We start from the raw sequence: 20,928 nt of genomic DNA, 5'->3' as shown, positions 1-20,928 counted from the left end.
TGGCTGCAGGAGGAAGGAGGCAGGAACATTGCTTCTAGTTTCTTGCGAATGAGGCAGAGGAATTGGGGGTGCTTGGGAGCACTGTCGATTATGAGCACCTTGAATGGCAGCCCCCTCTCTTAGAGGTATTTCTTCACTTCAGGAATGAAGTAATGGTGGAACCATTCCAAGAAGAACATGGTGTTACTCAAGCCCTCCTGTTTTGCTGCTAAAACATGGCTGGGAGTTTTTGGTTTTGTTCTTAAGGGCCCAGGGACAGTTTACTCATAGACCAGATTTGATCACGTGACCTGCTATGTTGCCACCCCAGCACCAGAGGTAAAGTGAGCTTTCCAGGCTTTGAACCCCAGGGTATGCTTGGCATTCTTGTGGATGTGGATACCACTGAGAATCTTCTTCCAGGAAAAGCCTGTTTTATCACAATTGAAGACTTGCTCTGGCAGGTAGCCTTTCTCTTTTATGAGTTTCTTGAGTCTTTTGGGAACACTGATGCTGCCTCAGCATCAGCCAATGTCAACTGTCCCAGGGTCTTTAAGTTCTTGAGGGCCACCTCTTAGTAGCCCTAAACTCCTCCCTTTCACTCGCTCTCCTCGACCCCCTCCCAGCAGTGCTCACAGAGACTAAGTGCTCTTTCATGCATAAATCTGCATCAACAGAGATGGGCTTCTATGATATATCCCCTAGCCACAAGCAAAATGCCTTTTCAGTCTCTGCAAACACTTTGTCATGAACCCAGAAGACCATTTTGTCATTGCAGGGGCAGCACTGACACCTCCATCAATTTCAGCTTCTTTCTGCTTTACTGTGAAAACGTTCTATTCATTCTTAGTGACCTAACATCCTACTCTGGCAAGCCACATGCCACTTTTCAAAAGATCTAAGATTTGTATTTTCTTGTTGAAAGAGAACACTTTCTGCTCCCTTTTGGCCTTTGAGGGACCGTTTTGACCACTTAACTGCTTTGGGGGAGCCATTTCTCACAGAAACCAAACATGCGCACACAAGGAGCAAACAGAGGAGATGAGCAATGCCCAGAAAATGAGTGATGGAGACAGTGAGGATGTGTGACATGGTGGGAGGCCACAGCAGGATGAGCCTACCTGTCACTTCACCCAAGTGGATTCAGCACAGTGCTCAGCATGCGGTTAAGTGCGGGGGCAAAAATTGCTTTCAGAAACTTTCTGGAATTTTTTAAAAAAATTTTTTAAAAGAATATTTTCAGGAGTTCCCAGTGTGGCACAATGGGATCTGTAGCATCTATGCAGCACCAGGGTGCAGGTTCGATCCCTGGCCTGGCACCACATAGTGGGATAAATATCTGGCATTGCTATAGCTGCGGTATATATCACAGCTGTGGCTTGGATCTGATCCCTGGCCCAGGAACTCCATATGCCATGGGGTGGCCTAAAAAGGAAAAAAGAAAAAAGAAAAAAAAATCCAAGGCTGGTCAAATCTGGGAACTTAGAACCTGCAAAAATAAAATACAGGGGACCGACTGTACCACAGTTTGCTTTTCCACCAAAATGTCATGTTTTTATAGCACTGAGCTTTTGCACACACTATACCTGGTATAGAATTCTCTTCCTTTGGTTCTTTGCTTAACCAATTTCCACTCACCCCCAAAGACCCACTTCATACGGGTGAAGCATTTATCAGAGCAAGTAACCTGTAAGCTGAGTCCTGAAGGATGGGGGGAAGTTCCTTGTTCAAAGCAGTGGTGTACGTAGCAGGAGAAAGACTTCTGAGCAAGTGGGACAGTGCAAGCAAATGGTCAGAGACAAGAGAACAGCAGTTCATTAGGAACTGAAAGGCACCAAAGGACTAGCACAGCCACAACGTGGAGAAAGCCTTAAGGCCCATTGACTGATGAGTGGATAAATCAAATGTGCTATATACATACAACAGAATACTATTCAGTCTTTAAAAAAGAAGGGAATTCTGTTATGTGCCACAATGTGGATGATCCTTGAGCATGTTAAGCTTGGTGAAGTGAAACAAGACAGTCACAAAAAGGCAAACACCACATGATTCAACTTACGCCAAGTATCTAAGATAGTTGAATTCACAGAAGATAGTTGAATTCACAGAATCAGAGTAGAATGGTGGTTGCCAGAGGCTACAGAGAGAAGGGCATTGGAAGCATAAAGTAATAACATAATCAGTGGGTATAAAGTTTTAGTTAAGGAAGATGAGGAAGTCCTAGAGAGCTGAGTATATTGAAATAAGAGGGGAAAATTGGATTGGAAATTTGTTTAGCCATTAATAGATGAACATCTTTAAACAGGAGTTCCCATTGTGGCTCAGTGGTAACAAACCCTACTAGTATCCATAAGGAAGCATGTTCAATCCCTGGCCTTGCTCAGTGGGTTAAGGATCCAGCATTGCCGTGAGCTGTGGTGTAGGTCAAATAGGTGGCTCAGATCCCTTGTGGCTGTGGCTGTGGCTGTGGCTGGCAGCTGCAGCTCTGATTCGACCCCTAGTCTGGGAACTTCCATATGCAACAAGCGTGGTCCTTAAAAAAAAAAAAAGTCTTTAAATATTACTATTAAGAAATAGGACAAGATGGTGGAAGAGTAGGGGGACTTGCTCACCCTCTCCCACAAACACAAAAAACCCACATCTACAGGATAAATGACTCGCACAGAACAGCAACCAATTGCTGGCAGAAGAACCTAAACTCCAATAACGGCAAGAAGTTCGTGACATTACTAGGTAAAACAAGAAAAAAGAGGAGAGTGAGAGAAGGTAAATATGAGCTGGACGGGTGCTCCCGAAAGGGAACTGCGGAGGAGGAAGGGATCCTGAACCCTGGAAAGTCACCTACTTGGGGGAAAGATCAAATGAACCAGAGTAATCTCCAGATGCAGAGAAGAGTGTAGCAGTAACCAACCGGACCATCTGAACTACGGGCACAGTCACCAAAAATTGAGACGCCTGGGTGGGGGCTGGGCACCGAGTCCTTGGCTCCGGAGGTTAGTCTCTGGGAAAGGGCTGGGGGGGCGGGGTGGAGCGGAGACTGCTTGGGAGGTCTAGAAACTGGTCTGTCAAGTTTGCCGGGGCAGAGACTGCCTGGGAGACTAGAAAACAAAGCTGTCGCAGAAGAAGGGAGCAATACTCTAGGGGTGGGGAAGTGGAAAGCTACATCAGAGGGAACCTGGGAGAAGAGCCTGGTCTGCGCCCATGCTAGGGAGGGGAGAGAAGAAGGGGTGGGTCCCCATAGAATACTCCCCACGCCACAGCAAGCTTACCGGCCCACTAGCTAGCAGAAAGCTGTGCTTCCCAGTGCATCCCCTTCCCCCACCCCTGCCACCCCCTACCCACTGCCTGCCATCCGGGAGGGCTGGCCTCAACAATTTCCTGAAGCCTACCACCACAGGAGCTGTCCCTGCACAGGTCTGCTTGCCCTTTGGAGGGGCTACACCCCCACAGAGCAGCACCAAGCACCACCAGCCCCTGAGAAAAGGCCTGCAGCCCAGAAAAGCTAGAACAAGCCTATCCAGGCAGTGAAAAGATCTGCCTAATTCTTGGACAGTCTTTTCAAGTCGGCCTGCCCTGGGGAAGAGCCTCTTGGGTTGGCAGTGGCCCAGCTAGCCGCCCAAGCCCTCAGGGGGTACCAAGCTCTCACGGATCAGCTGCATAGGACTGCCAGCTCCAGGCAGGACCCCCTGCAGCCCAGAAAAGCTACAACAAGCCTGACCAGGACGTGAAAAGATCTGCCTAGTTCTCGGGTGGTCTTTCTGAGTTGGGCTGCCCTGGGGAAGAGCCTCTTGGGTTTTTAGTGGCCCAGCTAGCTGATCCAGCCCTCGGGGGGAGCTGGACTCTTGCGGAACAGCTGCAAAGGACTGCCAGCTCTCTGCAGGACCCCCTGCAGCCCAGAAAAGCTGCAACAAGCTTGGCCAGACTGTGAAAAGATCCGCCTACATTCTTAGACCGTCCTTCTGAGTTTGGCTGCCCTAGGGAAGACCTCCTGGGTTCTCAGTGACCCAGATAGCTGCTCCAGCCCTCAGGGGGTGCTGCACGCCTGAGGAACAGCTGCCCAACACTGCCAACCCCCTGAAAGAACCCCACAGCCTAAAAACACCAGAGCAAGCTCTGCATGACCAAGTGAAATCTGCTACCATTGTGGTGTGGACCTCCCAGTCCTGTTTGCCCTCAGGAAGTCCTCCTTTGCTTCAAAGAGACCCTGTTAGCCCCATCAACACTCCAGAAAAGCCACCCTGCCTCAAAAAAGACTGACCAACAATGCCAGCCCTCAGGAAATATTCCACGGCAGTGTTGTCACTGGGCAAACACTGCCCAGTCATGGAGAGTACAAATCCCTCAGGAAAAAGAAAACAACAAGCAAGATGAAGAAGCTGAGAAACCACCCCCAGGCAAACCAACAGGAGAACTCACCTAAAACAGTCAACAGATCTCTGCAGTCTGACAGACCTGGAGTTCAAAAGAGAAATAGTGAAAATACTGAAGGAATTAAGAGAAGATATGAACAGTAATGCAGATACCCTCAGAAAGTAACTAGAACATATAAGGAGGAGCCAAGAAAAACTAGAACATTCATTTGCAGAGATGCAAACTGAACTAAGGGCAGTAAAAACCAGAATGAATAATGCAGAAGAACGAATCAGTGATATGGAAGATAGAATAATGGAAATCACCCAATCAGGTCAGCAGACAGAAAACCAAATCAAAAAACAGGAAAGCAATATAGGAGATCTATGGGATAATACAAAGTGGGCCAATCTATGCATGATAGGAATTCCAGAAGGAGTAGAAAAAGATAAGGGAATGGAAAATATATTTGAAGAAATTATCGCTGGAAACTTCCCAAATATAAAGGATACTGAGTTCAAGATACAGGAAGCACAGAGGGCCCCAAACAAATTGAACCCAAATAGACCCATACCAAAACACATCATAATAAAAATGGCAAAAGTTAGTGATAAAGAGAGAATCCTAAAGACAGCAAGAGAAAAGCAGAATGTTACCTACAAGGGAACCCCCATAAGATTATCAGCTGACTTCTCTACAGAAACACTACAGGCCAGGAGGGAATGGCAAGAGAGTTTTAAAGTGCTAAAAGGAAAAAATATGCAACCTAGAATACTCTATCCAGCAAGAATATCATTTAAAATAGAAGGGAAATAAAAAATTTTTAGGGCTTCTCTAAACCAAAAAGAAAGGAAGGAAAGGGAAGAAAAAAGAAAAGAAAAGAAAAAAAAAGAAGAGGAAGAACTAGGACTGAGGAAACCGCAATCAGAGAACAGTCTCTCAAATAAACCAGCATCCAGATTTAATCATAAACATGCTTCAAACAAAATAAAATTAAAAAGAAAAAAATAAAAAAGAGTCATCAAAATCATAAAATGTGGGCAAGGGATGTTAGGAAATAAATAACCCCTTTGTTTGTTTGTATGTTTCTCTCCTTAATTTTAATATAGTAATGAAGTGTTTGAACCTACAGGACCCATCAGGCTAAAACACACAATTGTGGGAAGGGGTTAGCATACTTAAAAAACAGGGCAACCACAAGCCAAAACCAAATATTGCATTTGCAAAAAATGAAAAAAAAAACACTCAAGCAGATAATAACAGGAGACCATCCAACCAAAAAAAAAAAAAAAAAAGAAAGGAAGAATGGAGAACCATAGAATCAACTGGAACACGAGGTTCAAAATGGCACTAAATAATCTTCTATCAATTATCACCTTAAATGTCAATGGATTGAATGCCCCAATCAAAAGACACAGAGTGGCTGAGTGGATAAAAAGGCAAAAACCTTCAATATGCTGCCTACAAGAAATTCACCTTAGGACAAAGGATACATATAGATTGAAAGTGAAAGGGTGGTGAAAAATATTTCATGACAATAGACATGACAGAAAAGCAGGAGTCGCAATGCTCATATCAGACAAAATAGACTTTAAAACAAAAGACATAAAGAAAGACAAAGAAGGACACTACTTAATGATTAAGGGATCCATCCAAGGAGAGGATGTTACTATCGTCAACATATATGTCCCAAATATAGGAGCACCCAGATACATACAACAAATATTAACAGACATAAAGGGAGATACTGATGAGAATACAATCACAGTAGGAGACCTTAATACCCCCCTCACATCAATGGACAGATCCTCTAGACAGAAAACCAATAAAGCAACAGAGATCCTAAAGGAAACAATAGAAAAGTTAGACTTCATTGATATCTTCAGGATACTACATCCAAAAAAATCAGAATACACATTCTTCTCAAATGCTCATGGAACATTCTCAAGAATCCCACATATTGGGACACAAAGCTAACCTCAATAAATTTAGGAGCATAGAAATTATCTCAAGTATCTTATCTGACCACAACGCCATGAAATTAGAAATCAACCATGGGAAAAGGAAAGAGAAAAGACCTACTACATGGAGACTAAACAACATGCTACTAAAAAACCAATGGGTCAATGAGGAACTCAAGAGGGAAATAAAAAACTACCTTGAAACAAATGATAATGAAGACACAACCGCTCAAAATCTATGGGATGCTGCGAAAGCAGTGCTCAGAGGGAAATTTATAGCAATACAGGCCTTTCTCAAAAAAGAAGAAAGATCCCAAATTGACAACTTAACCCTCCACCTAAACGAACTAGAAAAAGAAGAACCAAAAAGACCTAAAGTCAGAAGAAGGAGGGAAATTATAAAGATCAAAGAAGAAATCCATAAAATAGAGATTCAAAAAACAATAGAGAAAATTAATGAAACCAAGAGCTGGTGCTTTGAAAAGGTAAACAAAATTGACAAACCCCTGGCCAGACTCACTAAAAAGAGGAGAGAAAGAACCCAAATAAACAAAATTATAAATGAAAAAGGAGAAATCATAACAGATACTGCAGAAATACAAAAAATCATAAGAGAATACTATGAACAACTATATGCCAACAAGTTTGACAATCTGGAAGAAATGGACAATTTTCTACAATCTTACAGCCTGCCAAAACTGAATCAAGAAGAAACAGACCAACTGAACAGACCTATCACTAGAAATGAAATTTAAGATGTCATAAAAACACTCCCTACAAATAAAAGTCCAGGAGCAGATGGCTTCACAGGTGAATTCTATTAAACATATAAAGAGGAACTGGTGCCCATCCTCCTTAAACTCTTTCAAAAGGTTGAAGAAGAAGGAACACTCCCAAAGACATTCTATGATGCCACCATCACCCTCATTCCAAAACCAGACAGAGATACCACCAAAAAAGAAAACTATCGCCCAATATCATTGATAAATATAGATGCAAAAATTCTCAACAAAATCTTAGCCAACCGAATCCAACAATATATCAAAAAAATTATACACCATGACCAGGTAGGGTTCATCCCAGGTTCACAAGGATGGTTCAACATATGCAAATCAATCAACGTCATACACAACATTAACAAAAGAAAAGTCAAAAATCATATGATCATCTCAATAGACGAAGAAAAAGCATTTGACAAAGTCCAACATCCATTCATGATCAAGACCCTCGCCAAAGTGGGTACAGAGGGAACATTCCTGAACATAATCAAAGCCATTTATGATAAACCCACAGCAGATATAATACTTAATGGGGAAAAACTGAAAGCCTTCTCACTCAAATCTGGAACAAGACAGGCATGCCCACTCTCACCACTGCTCTTCAACATAGAAGTTGTTGAAGTCCTAGCCACAGCAACTAGACAAACAAAAGAAATCAAAGGCATCCATATAGGAAGAGAAGAGATAAAACTGTCACTGTATGTAGACGACATGATACTATACATAGAAAACCTGAAGGACTCAACCCAAAAACTACTTGAACTGATTAATAAATTCAGCAAAGTAGCAGGATATAAGATTTACATTCAGAAGTCAGTTGCATTTCTGTATACCAGCAATGAAATATTAGAAAAGGAATACAAAAATATGATACCTTTTAAAATTGCACCTCACAAAATCAAATACCTCAGAACACACCTGACCAAAGAGGTAAAGGACCTACATGCAGAGAACTATAAAACTTTAATCGAAGAAATCAAAGAAGATGTAAAGAAATGGAAAATATTCCATGTTCATGGATTGGAAAAATCAATATTGTAAAAATGGCCATACTACCCAAAGCAATCTACAGATTCAATGCAATCCCTATCAAATGACACATGACATTTTTCACAGAACTAGAACAAACAATCCAAACATTTATATGGAACCACAAAAGACCCAGAATCGCCAAAGCAATCCTGAGAAACAAAAACCAAGCAGGAGGCATCAATCTCCCAGACTTCAAGAACTACTACAAAGCCACAGTCATCAAAACAGTGTGGTACTAGTATCAAAACAGACAGACAGACCAATGGAACACAATAGAGAACCCGGAAATAAACCCTGACACCTATGGTCAATTTATCTTTGACAAGGGAGGCAAGAACATATAAAGGGGAAAAGAAAGCCTCTTCAGCAAGCATTGCTGGGAAACCTGGACAGCTGCATGCAAAGCAATGAAACTAGAACACACCCTCACACCATGCACACAAACAAACTCAAAATGGCTGAAAGACTTAAATATACGACAGGACACCATCAAACTCCTAGAAGAAAACAGAGGCAAAACACTCTCTGACATCAACATCATGAATACTTTCTCAGGTCAGTCTCCCAAAACAATAGAAATTAGAGCAAAAATAAACCCATGGGACCTAATCAGACTGAAAAGCTTTTGCACAGCAAAGGAAACCCAAAAAGAAAACAAAAAGACAACTTACAGAATGGGAGAAAATAGTTTCAAATGATGCAACTGACAAGGGCTTAATCTCTAGAATATATAAACAATTTACACAACCCAACAGCAAAAAAAACCAATCAAGCAATGGAAAAATGGGCAAAAGACCTGAGTAGCCTATTCTCCAAGGAAGATATACAGATGGCCAGCAAACACATGAGAAAATGTTCAGCATCGCTGATTATAAGAGAAATGCAAATCAAAACTACCATGAGATATCACCTCACACCAGTCAGAATGGCCATCATTAATAAATCCACAAACAACAGGTGTTGGAGGGGGTGTGGAGAAAAGGGAACCCTCCTGCACTGTTGGTGGGAATGTAAACTGGTACAGCCACTATGGAGAACAGTTTGGAGATACCTTAGAAATCTATACATAGACCTTCCATATGACCCCACAATCCCACTCTTGGGCATCTATCCGGACAAAACTCTACTTAAAAGAGACACATGCACCCGCATGTTCATTGCAGCACTATTCACAATAGCCAGGACATGGAAACAACCCAAATGTCCATCGACAGATGATTGGATTTGGAAGTTGTGGTACATATACACAATGGAATACTACTCAGCCATAAAAAAGAATGACATAATGCCATTTGCAGCAACATGGATGGAGCTAGAGAATCTCATACTGAGTGAAATGAGCCAGAAAGACAAAGACAAATACCATATGATATCACTTATAACTGGAATCTAATATCCAGCACAAATGAACATCTCCTCAGAAAAGAAAATCATGGACTTGGAGAGAAGACTTGTGGCTGCCTGATGGGAGGGGGAGGGAATGGGAGGGATCGGGAGCTTGGGCTTCTCAGACACAACTTAGAATAGATTTACAAGGAGATCCTGCTGAGTAGCATTGAGAACTTTGTCTAGATACTCATGTTGCAACAGAACAAAGGGTGGGGGAAAAAAAATGTAAGTGTAATGTATTCATGTAAGGATAACTTGATCCCCTTGCTGTACATTGAGAAAAAAAAATTTAAATAAAAAATGCAAATTTAAACAATAAAAAATATATTACTATTATATGCATCCTTATGAAATTAAAAAAATTATTAGAGTATAGTTTATGTACCATAATATATGTTTTACAAAGACTCACACCTTTAACTCTTTTTAATATACAGGAAGTCAAACATTACTTATTACTGACACTGTGAACATTTTCAAATGCAGTACTTATAACCTGAAATGAAAAACATGTGTCTTAAATGGAAATATTACATATTAATTTCAGGATTAAATAAAAACAAGGAAATCACTTAGGAAATAGCAGCATCATAGTTGATAGAGAGTAGAGTATAAACAACTGCATCTAAAATAATGATAACTTTGTTCAGAAGGGGGTACGGTTTTTTAGTGACTGTGTGTGATCATGGATTTTAATACGAAATTTGTTAGGCACAAGAAGACTTTTCCAATTGCTAGATTAAAATAAATCAAATACAAAATTAAAAGTCAAAACCTCAAATAAAGCAAAAATGCTAACAAGTTTAATGGGCTCTCTAACTCTCCAGAGTACTAGAATATTTGGCACAAGGTAAGAGACACAGATAATTATGCTCCATGGGAATGTTGTCTCTACAGAAATGGAACTACACAGGGAGGCAGAAATTTGGATCACCAGGATTCACATATAGTTTAAGGGGACAGCATAGAGATTACTTTTTGATTTTGTTAAGTTTTTAATTAAAACAGTTTTTAGAAAATCTATTGTGGTTAGATTCCTGTAAAATGCATGAGAACCCACAAGATTTCCTAATTGCTTCTTGGTAAAGTGACTGGTTATTTTGTGGTTTGTAAGGAAATAGCTTCCAGTTGGAGAATTTGTTTATTAAAAGGAGGGTAAATAAATCCTTCAAGATGTTCAATGAATGGCTCCTTTAAGATGAATGTTCTGAAGCATGCTGAGAAGTTCCAAACATGGGATGCATAGAAATAGCATTCTGTAGAAAACCAAGAGGATACCCTTGGCAAATCACATTTTTTTTTTTTTGGCACCAACTAAGACTTATTTTCATGGGCTAGTTAACAAAGATAACTTATATGTATGTACATGTGGTTATAGGTAAGATTATATGTATGACAAATGTTGTTTAAAAAGAAAGATTATATATGTTCATACCTGTATACCCACAGACATATATACACACACACTGTGTATACACATATATACACAGACACATACGTACACATACCTCCCCACTGCTCAGGTAATGAGGGGCATTAAATTGGAACTTGTTTGTCAACACGTGAGCAGGCCGAGGATGGGCAGACACCCTTAGTCACAGGACATTTATCCTTTCTGCTGTGTTGATTTTACCTGGCGCCATTCCACTGGATCCATGGTAACTTATAGAGAGGCAGATTCCATTTTCCAAGGTGGCAGAAAAAGATCCAAACTTGCTGACAGCTTTATTCTCTGCATTTGATCCTTCTAAAATATAAAATCAAATCAAGAACATTTCATTCTATCAAAGAGAAACATAAGCAAGACACGGTATGAAGTGGAAATACCTAAATGTGTAAAAACATGGATATGATGAAGTAAACTGTGATACAGATACGCTAAGGAATTATCGTGAAATCATTAAAACATCTTATTTTTGAAGAAGAGTAAATGAATAGGAAATGGCTCATCATGATAAAGGAAGGAAGAAATACACTGTAAATAGCATTTATTGCCAGGGTCGTAGAATTACAGGCAACTCCCATCTGTTAAAAATATTTCCTCATTTTTATATTAAACCATATACTTTATGTCAGGTAAAACAAGGAAAAGTAGCTTTTAAATTTCTGCTTTTAAATTCTTAGGTACATTCAAACTTGTCAAACACTGTGTTCTTGAGTTTAGAAAACACTGTGACCATAACTAATACATTAGCAAGATTTAGTGACTGATATTGCTAACTTGAGTCCAAACCATTTTATTAATTCATTCATTTCCATTTGCGGGTATAAGCCACACTGGGTGAGAAGCAATCAATTTCCCCAGGTGGTATTGCCTGGAGATGTTAAATAGTGTTATCAGGAAGCTTCATGGTATATAATCAATGGACATCCACTTGGAACTCTCAACTACAAGCAGGTAGAGACACTCAGGGCCAAATTTAGGATTTTTCTCTCGTCTTTGTAACCTAGGAAATTTGGTACTACAGGAAGAACTAAATGATAGAGCATAGATAGAAACCCCATCATAGTTATAGGAGAGAAGCCAAAGCTTCAGTAGTAATCAATTAATGAGGATCTAAGTCCTAGTGTTTGCACTTGGTACAGTGCACAAAACAAAATTCAGGCCAGTGTGGACACTGCCAACTCCATGTTGTTACATAAAGGTAGCCAGACTAGGTAGACTCTGCATAACAGCTGGAATCAAGAGCTAGGTGCCAGAGGAGGCAAAACCAAATGAGCAGCCCACTACAGATGGGCTCTGTATATACAATGTATGTACACATTACATTAGGGAAAATGTATATAAACAGAATGGCAAAACACTTCAGTGACCTTCTGGAAAAAATTACTCATGCTAAGTGCATCCCTGACACTGAGCACCCGTTTGTGTCAGGTGGATAGGTCTACACACTGCTGGTGTAGTGATACCCAGTGCCACAAAGATGTAGCTGCTTACCTGTTTCAAAATTGTGCTCGCTTTCTCTCTCTTCTTTCTCATCTTCTAAAGAACAATCCTCTTCTTCTTTTTCCTTTTTCACAATTTTCTTAGGATCTCTTAAATGGATTATGAAACTGTGTTTGTCCTTTTTCACTTTCACTTTGATAAAAGTTGGGCCTGGGGAAGAATTACAGATCAGAAGATAGGCTGACTGTGATGCCCCTTGAAAAGACTTCTAGACGAGGCAGCATAGAATTTAACCCAGGGAATAGAAATACCGAGGTATATCAACATTTTTCTAGAAAGATATGCAAAGGAATAAAGTGATGGTGGAATTCTAGGAATAAATAGCAGGTGGATGAAGGAGATGTTTGCAGACTTTCTGCTCACGCCTAAAACCAAGCTACATGAAAAATACACACATGCATAAAACAACCAAATTACAGAGGGAGAATAAATTGGCTGAGCTAAGATATACCAATACTCAACTTTCTGATTAATTACATGTGGTAGTTAATGTGAAAGGGTTTTGTAACCTATAGAGAATTGCATAAAGGTTAGTTATTATTGTTAGTAGGAACATATACTATATATTTCCTAATCCATACACTCTTTCCTACTCATTCTTTGACTAGTCTTTCAAGTTTCTTCTTTTTTTTAAACCCAGACTTTCTTCAACTTTCATTGAATGATCATCTTGCAAAGTTGATAGGATTAAGATGAAAAAAATAGGATGAAGATAGGATTATGAACCATCTGAAACATATACATCATATGCACACACAAATCTTGATAAAAGGAAGCATGCTTATTGAAAATAGAACATAACATTACAAAATTTGAGTCCAGTGCTCTTCTCAGTTATGTGATTCTGAGCTTCATTTTGGATTACCACTAATTGTACCCTATACCCGGGGATGATATTCAAAATATTAAATATTAATGCATATGGCAATATCAATAAATATGTGTACCTATATATTTATAAAAATCCCTTTTATGTTTTAAATAAATGAAACTTTTTATAAAAGACAGTCTGGCATTTGATATAAATTGTACCACAAACTATTCTTGAAATAATATGAGTAGCTCGTAGGCCTTTTTGTTTTAAAAATTACGGTATGATCTTTTGCTGTGGCAGTTATTATCTAATGATGCTTGAGCCATGATTCCACATAGGTATGGCATCTTACTCTTGCAATGATTTATTTCCTCATTAAACTGATGGTCATTTGATGAGAAGGAAGGAAGGGTGGGGGGGGGTAGGGAGTAAGAAGGGGTGGGCTGGCGTCACAGGGGGAGTGTGGGTGGGAGAAGTATCCCTTGTTGGGTTACAAAATCTTGTGGACTTTAAGCAGGGTCCTGCCCACATTCCCTCCCCACTGACTCTTCCCAGGGCTCAGAGACCCCTGCTCCCTGCTAGACGATAAACTGTCCAACAAAGTCCAGGTCCTCACACCCACTCTAAGGAATCTTTAAAGCACAGTGAAAAGAGAAATTCTGTAACATGTCCCCGATTGGTTCCCTAGAGCTCAGATCTGCTCTTCCCTTGGGGAGTAAGCATTTCCTTTTTCCAGACTAGGTCCTCCTCAGCTCATCTGCAAAACTCATCTCCCACTTATGAATCCAGAGGCAATTCTTCTATAGATAGAATAACTGGATTTTGGCAGCAGGCCCCCAAGCTCTGTGATCCAGAAACCTAACTGAGAATTTGCTCTTAAATCCCAGTATGTGTTTGGTTTCTGAGATAACACTAATGTGTTACAAGGAATACTATGAATTCTTTGCTTATCATAGTTACTATCACACTCTTTTCCAGTCGTATAGTTTATTGCAGTTACTGTCATACTGTACTCTAATCATATAGCAATATTTTAATATTTTAACAACTGGAGGGTTTGTCTTAGTGTGTCCCAGCTAACCCCTCAGCTGGCTTGTGTCTTGCAGACTCAATTACCACAAAAGAGTGTGAAGTGTGTGAAGGGTGAATGTGGTACAGAAATGGATCACAGTGGGCACATTACCACTGTCCCCTACTACACCCAAGAGTACAAGGCCCCACGATGATCTGAAATGGGGTTAATATCTCCCAGGCCATTAACCAGTCACTTTCAAAATGTACCTTTTTCAAATGTTGTCTTTTCTACTTCAATCTGCCCTCCATCCGAAGGGTAGAGATAATAATTTGTTCCGGAGATTTGGACGGGTACATCTCCCATATCGTATCCATGAAACTAGAAGAGAAAACACCATGCTTTGAGTGGGAAATGGCAATTGACAAAAATTGTCATCAGTCTACTGATGACAGTTTCAATGAGCCAATGAAAGTTGCCGTACGCTGAATTTCTGCTAAATGCTTTGTCCATCAGGCTGTAGACGCAGAGGCCAGTATCCACTGCCTTTAGCACCTGCCATGGTGTTACAATGACAGGAAGAATGAAAGGAGGTCCATGAGTTTAAACTCTGTTCAGTGGAGCTTCCTCATAACCCAGCGCAAGTCAAATCATTGGACTACTGCCAAGGCAGCGTGAGAAGAAATCATTGGCTTCCACTGGCTCTTATTTTTCTGTTTATGGTGAATTGGTCTTAATATTTTACCCTTTAGAAGGTCACATCTTAGAGTTCCTGCTGTGGCACAACAGGATCGGCAGCGTCTCAGGAGTGCTGGGAGGCAGGTTTGTTCCTTGGCCTGACACAGTGGGTTAAGGATCCGGTGTTGCCGCAGCCATGGCTTTGGTTACAACTACCATTTGGATCTGATCCCTGGCCCACAAAATCCATAGGTCTTGGGGCAGTCAAAAAAGTACAAGAGAAAATTAAAGAAGGAGTTCCCATCGTGGCTCAGTAGTTAGCGAACCTGACTAGTAACCACGAGGTTTCAGGTTCGATCCCTGGCCTCACTCAGTGGGTTAAGAATCCGGCATTGCCATGAGCTGTGGTGTAGGTTGCAGACACAGCTCAGATCCCGCGTTGCTGTGGCTCTGGTGTAGGCCGGCAGCTACAGCTCCGATTAGACCCCTAGCCTGGGAACCTCCATATGCTGTGGGTGTGGCCCTAAAAAGACAAAAAAAAAAAAATTTAAAATAAATAAATAAATAAAAAAAAGGTCATGCGTTAAAGGCATTTTTTTTCTACTAAGCTCCAAGTGATGCATGCTCTGGAACTGGCTCAGAGCAGTAACTAGAAAGGACAAGGGCTGTTACATTTTTTTTTTTTCTCCATTAGGTCTTCCTCACAAAACCGCCTGAAGGAGAGACTGGCAAAGCAAAGCTTTTAAAAATGCATGTAAGCAAGAAACATGTTTGCCTGCACCGAGGCAGCCAATGTCCTCAGCAGGTCCTGTCCTCTGGCCCAGATTAAGGCCAACCTTTGTGTCCACCTGGACCTATGACAGTCACTTATTTACACACCCCCCTACATGAATGCTTTGGAGTCCCACTTCCATCTTAACCCCCTAGTACCCTAGCATCATGGTACCCAAGAAACTGGCTTGAGGGTGTTCCTATCTTGGTGGTCGGGTGCAAAGAAGGTCCTAGGTGTGAGGGGGTGGACTTCAGGTCTGAGATCGTTCTATACTGGGAGAAACCCCAAGGCCTCTATGGTAGCAGTGAAGACTGGGGACCTTATACTTCCGCAGAAGCTGTGTTTTCCCAACCAATTAGCACTGTCCCCAGGGGACTTTAGAAAATTGATTTTACCGGGTGATCGAGCTCCTGTTCTGGCTCCTGAGGGGGCTCCTCCACCACGTCAGGGATCTTTACTGGCTCTTCTTTCGCTTTCTCCTTTAAAAACGATTTTTTCTTAAAATTCTTGCTATCGTCGCTCTCCAATTTCTCCTTGCCTTTCTTTTTACCGGTTTCCTTATTCTTCTTTTCTGATTTTTTTTCTTCCTTTAAGCGGTCCTCTTCGGCTAACCGACCTTGTTCTTCTTTCCATGCCTGTAAGTAAAGTGAAGCACATTTAAAACAATTTTTAATAGGATTTTGAAACAGATCTGCTGCCATTCAGACCCATTCTAGAGAATATTTAATATGATTTTTGAAAGCAGTATCTCTGACAGATCATAATACTGAGCTAGAAACTGTGGTGTCATCCTTGATTCTCTTTTGATCACCCGGCTTCTGTGTATTAATTAAACCCTGCAATCCTCTTCAGAGACCTCTCTTCTCTAATGCTTTTTCTCTTAACCTCTGTTGAAATTTTCTTGACTTCAGGTTTTTCATCTTTAGCCTGGATTATTCCACCAGTCTCTCAGCTGGATTCCCTGTTTCCTCTACTTTTCTGCATGAGTCCAATCCCCAGTTTAGGTCCTAAACATGATTAATCAACAGTATGTTAGATTATACATCCAAAGAAACATTCTTGGCATAAAATATTTCAAAAATGGGAGTTCCCGTCATGGCTCAGCAGTAACAAACCTGACTAGTATTCATGAGGACACAGGTTTGATCCCTGGCAACGCTCAGTGGGTTAAGGATTCGGTGTTGCCATGAGCTGTGGTGTAGGTCACAGATGCAGCTCAGATCCTGCGTTGCTGTGGCTGTGGTGTAGGCCGGCAGCTGCAGCTCCAATTTGACCCCTGGCCTGGGAACCTCCATATGCCACAGGCGCAGCCCTGTAAAGACAAAAAAAAAAAAATACAAAATTTCTAAAATGATTGATAAAATATCAAATCACCATTGTAATGCTTAACAGCGCTGTCAGCAAAGTAATCCAATGAGGGAAGGAAGCACTGAAAACAGCAGTTTCCCAGGGTTATCTAGAATTTGGGGTTTACGGAGTTAAAGTGACTAGAGCCAGACCCTGGGAGATCATAGACCTCTGAATAGGGCAGATATTTTTGAGAAAGACACCTTCCTTGAGTGAACTAGAAAAAAATCTTGCCCTGTAGAGTAAGACCATGAATTCTAGCCTGTTCACTGGCCCCAAGTTAAAGCAAGAGCGGAGGGGGTGGCGGAAGTTGGCTCTGAGAACTTCTAACCGCAAGCCTGTCCTCACGTAGATTCGTGGCCAAAATGTACGTCACCTTAAAACTATTCAGCAAAGGTTGTGAGCTGATATGAGCTCACAAACAAAAATCACAAAATCAAAAACCTAAAGAAGAAACAAGCTGAAATTATACCTGCAAAGACTGCAGATTTTAGGATTATCAGAGAAAGCATACCAAATAAGTATTTTAATATGCTTAAATAAGAAAAGGCGGCATCACAGGTATCAGAGGGAAACGAGAATTTTGAAAATGGCAAGGTAGGTTGAAAGCCCTCTTAGAAATGGAACAGGACTTTTGAAAAGGTGGTATTTGAATAGGTAATGCCTGAGACATTTCTGAAGTTGACAAAAGACATCAGTCCTAACATCTAGGAAGGTCAGTGAATCAAAACCAGGAAATAACAGTGGTGTGTTAGACTGGCTCATATGGACTTGAAAGAGTTGATTGTTAAATTTTCAGGAATTTTGCCAGCCAGTTGTTAACCACAGACATTACTAGAATCAAACCATTAAATGCACAATTAAATGACATTGAAAACAAAGGCAATTAACACTCAAAACGTAACCACTTTCCGAATTACGTTGTTACATTTAACTACTGTCTATGCCCTGCAGATTATCTAAGTAAACTGTATGTGCATCATCACAGTGAACAGAAATATAACAGTGTGCTATTGACTACTGCTTCCAGCTCCACCACATTCAGTGGCATCACATGGTAGGGTGAAGTCAGCCATAATGGGAGTATTCATACCACAGGTATCAGGAAATGCTACAAATCAGGGAATGACAATTTGTTGATTATTTAGACTTTAAAAAATGATGAACTTGGAGAACAGACTTGTGGTTGCCAAAGAGGAGGGGGAGGGAAAGGGATGGACTGGGAGTCTGGGGTTAATAGATGCAAGCTATTGCCTTTGGAGTGGATAAGCAATGAGAGCCTGCTGTATAACACAGGGAACTATATCTAGTCATTTGTGATGGAGCATGATGGAGGATAATGTGAGAAAAAGAATGTATACATATGTATGACTGGGTCACTTTGCTGTACAGTAGAAACTGACAGAACACTGTAAACCAACTATAATAGAAAAAATAAAAAAGAAAAAAAAGTGGTGGATAAAATGTTAATAACGTGGATGAAACTTAAAAGTGTGCTATGTTTGGAGCTGTGACACTGTAACTAGCACAAAGAACTGTGGAAACATTCTTCCAGTGTTTAAAAGTGTTATCTGATTCAGCAAAGAGGTCGCTCATTCACTGATGAATGAGTGGGACATATCTCTTTGTTGTGTACTTTTGCTTGTTCATGTCAATGAAAATACCAACCAACATTCATTTTGGAATTACACTTGTTTGTCAATGGCGACCACTGGCTTGGCTAAGGACATAAGAACTTAGCAAAAATCAATGAAAGCATTTGGAGAGAATCAACTGGCTAAATAGAATTTACAATAAAGAGTATTACATGTTTTGTTATTTGTAAATTGTGTGCTATACATACTATGTTATCAGTAAAATTCAGAATCCATCTATAGCTACATTATCTATCTACATTTATTTTTTCCCTAGAGAGCTATTGCTAAATATTTACCAGCATATCACTATGTTTTCAAAGCAGCTAGGGAGAAAAGATGAACTGTCTATAAAGGAAAAACAAATTAGATTGACACTCAATTTATTAATAACTACAATGTCAGCAAGAAAATTGTGGAAGACAGTCTTGAGTACTAAGAGGATATAAGAAAGCCAGCCAAGAATTTTATAAATTAAAACTATGCATAATGAATAAAGGTAAAATAAACCCATTTTTCAGACATGTAAAAACTGAGGTTTAATATCAACAACTCCCTACTAAAGGACGTTCTAAAGGAAATGCTCCCCAAGTAGAAAATATAAGAAGAAATACTCAACAAAACAAGTGGTAAGCCTGGGGCTAAATCTCAGTAGCATTGATTATATAAAACAATGGTAATAATAATGTCTAATTTGTGGGCACAAGAAAAATCAAGATAAAACTAACATGAGTTGGGAGAGGGGAAGTAATTTTAAATAATTTTAATAGCTCCTTGTATTGTTCTAGAAGAAAGTAAAAGGTATTTTATTGAAATTTCATTAAATTATACAAGTTGAAAATCTAGAGCAGTCACTAGTAGAAGAGAAATAGAATGTATACAGAAGAACTTTTCCTATCAAGGGCCATAGGGTAAATATTTTAGGCTTTTGAGTCAAAAGGCCAAATCAAGGGCATTGTGTAGGTATTTATATAATGAACAAGGAAAGTGATTTCTGCAAATATTTTATTGACTACAATTTTTTTCCCTTAATAAAGTCTACTAATAAGAAAAACAGAATTCTTCTGGGGGGGAGGATAATGTTTTACTTAATTAGAGATACAATTATTGTTCCCTATCATCAAATTGATTGCAAATGAAAAAAATAAATACCAAAGAAAAGAAGAAAAAGGGATCATAGAAAAGGCAGGAAAATATAAAACAGATTGGTTGAAGAAATTCCTAATACAAAGTTAATCAGAATATTCATAAATGAGTTCCTGTCATGGCTCAGTGGCTAAAAAACCCAACTAGCATCCATGAGGACATGGGTTCAAAGCCTGGCCTCCGTCAGTGGGCTAAGGATCCTGCATTGCTGTGGCTGTGGTGTAGGCCTGTGGCTACAGCTCCGATTGGACCCCTAGCCTGGGAACCTTCATAATGTTGCAGGGTGTGGCCCTAAAAAGACAAAAAAAAAAAAAAGAATATTTATAAATGGACTCATTTCTCCTGCTAAAAGAGAAATCATCAGACATAATTATTTTTTAAAATCTAGTTTATAGTACCCATTTACAAGAGACAATCTAAATTATAAAGACAGAAAAAGGTGAAAACAAAGATAGAATTTTCCAGTCAAATACTATCTGAAAGAAAGCTCTTGTCCCTTTATTTTTCTTTATTAATTTTAGAATCAGTTTTGCAAAGTTCATAAAAAACTTGAAATTTTGATAGGAATTACATTAAGTTTATAGTGTTCCCTATCATCAAATTGATTGCAAATGAAAAAAATTAAATACCAAAGAAAAGAAGAACAAAGAAAAAGGGATCATAGAAAAGGCAGGAAAATATAAAACAGATTTCTTAAATTGTCTTCTCATCCATGACCATGGTATACTCTCCCACTCACTTGGGGGTTTATTGTCCTTCAATAACATGTTATAATTTTCTCCATAAAGACTTGGCACATTTTTTATTAATTTATTTTTCTTGGTACCTTATAGTTTTTGTTGCTCCTGTGAATGAAATTGGTTTTCAATTATATTTTTTAATTGGTTATTGCTGGTAAAAAGGAACTCCAATGATTTTTTTTTCTATGTTAATCTTGCTGCACTTCCTTAATTCATTAAGGAAGCCAGTATGTACCCCAATGTTTACAAACAGCACCATTACAACGGCCAAGATATGGTAGCAACCTAAGATTCCATCAGTAGATGAGCGGATAAAGAAGGTGTGGTACACACACAGGAATACTACTC

General features: G+C 39.8%; 1 protein-coding gene across 1 annotated transcript in view; it reads right to left on the bottom strand.

The window, feature by feature from the left end:
- SPAG17 (sperm associated antigen 17) overlaps positions 1–20,928 on the bottom strand; it is a 249,707-nt gene that overhangs the window by 94,528 nt on the left and 134,251 nt on the right. The window contains exons 21-24 of the mRNA XM_047784894.1: positions 16,109–16,348; positions 14,533–14,644; positions 12,429–12,587; positions 11,124–11,237 (exon numbers count right to left, since the gene is read on the bottom strand). Of these exons, the coding sequence (XP_047640850.1) occupies positions 11,124–11,237; positions 12,429–12,587; positions 14,533–14,644; positions 16,109–16,348 (625 nt within the window). The remainder of the gene's footprint in view (positions 1–11,123; positions 11,238–12,428; positions 12,588–14,532; positions 14,645–16,108; positions 16,349–20,928) is intronic.

The sequence above is a fragment of the Phacochoerus africanus genome, chromosome 6 (assembly GCF_016906955.1).
Source record: "Phacochoerus africanus isolate WHEZ1 chromosome 6, ROS_Pafr_v1, whole genome shotgun sequence".
Classification (NCBI taxonomy): domain Eukaryota; kingdom Metazoa; phylum Chordata; class Mammalia; order Artiodactyla; family Suidae; genus Phacochoerus; species Phacochoerus africanus.
The sequence above is the reverse complement of the archived record's forward strand: the minus strand, read 5'-3'. Positions and strand labels throughout refer to the sequence as shown.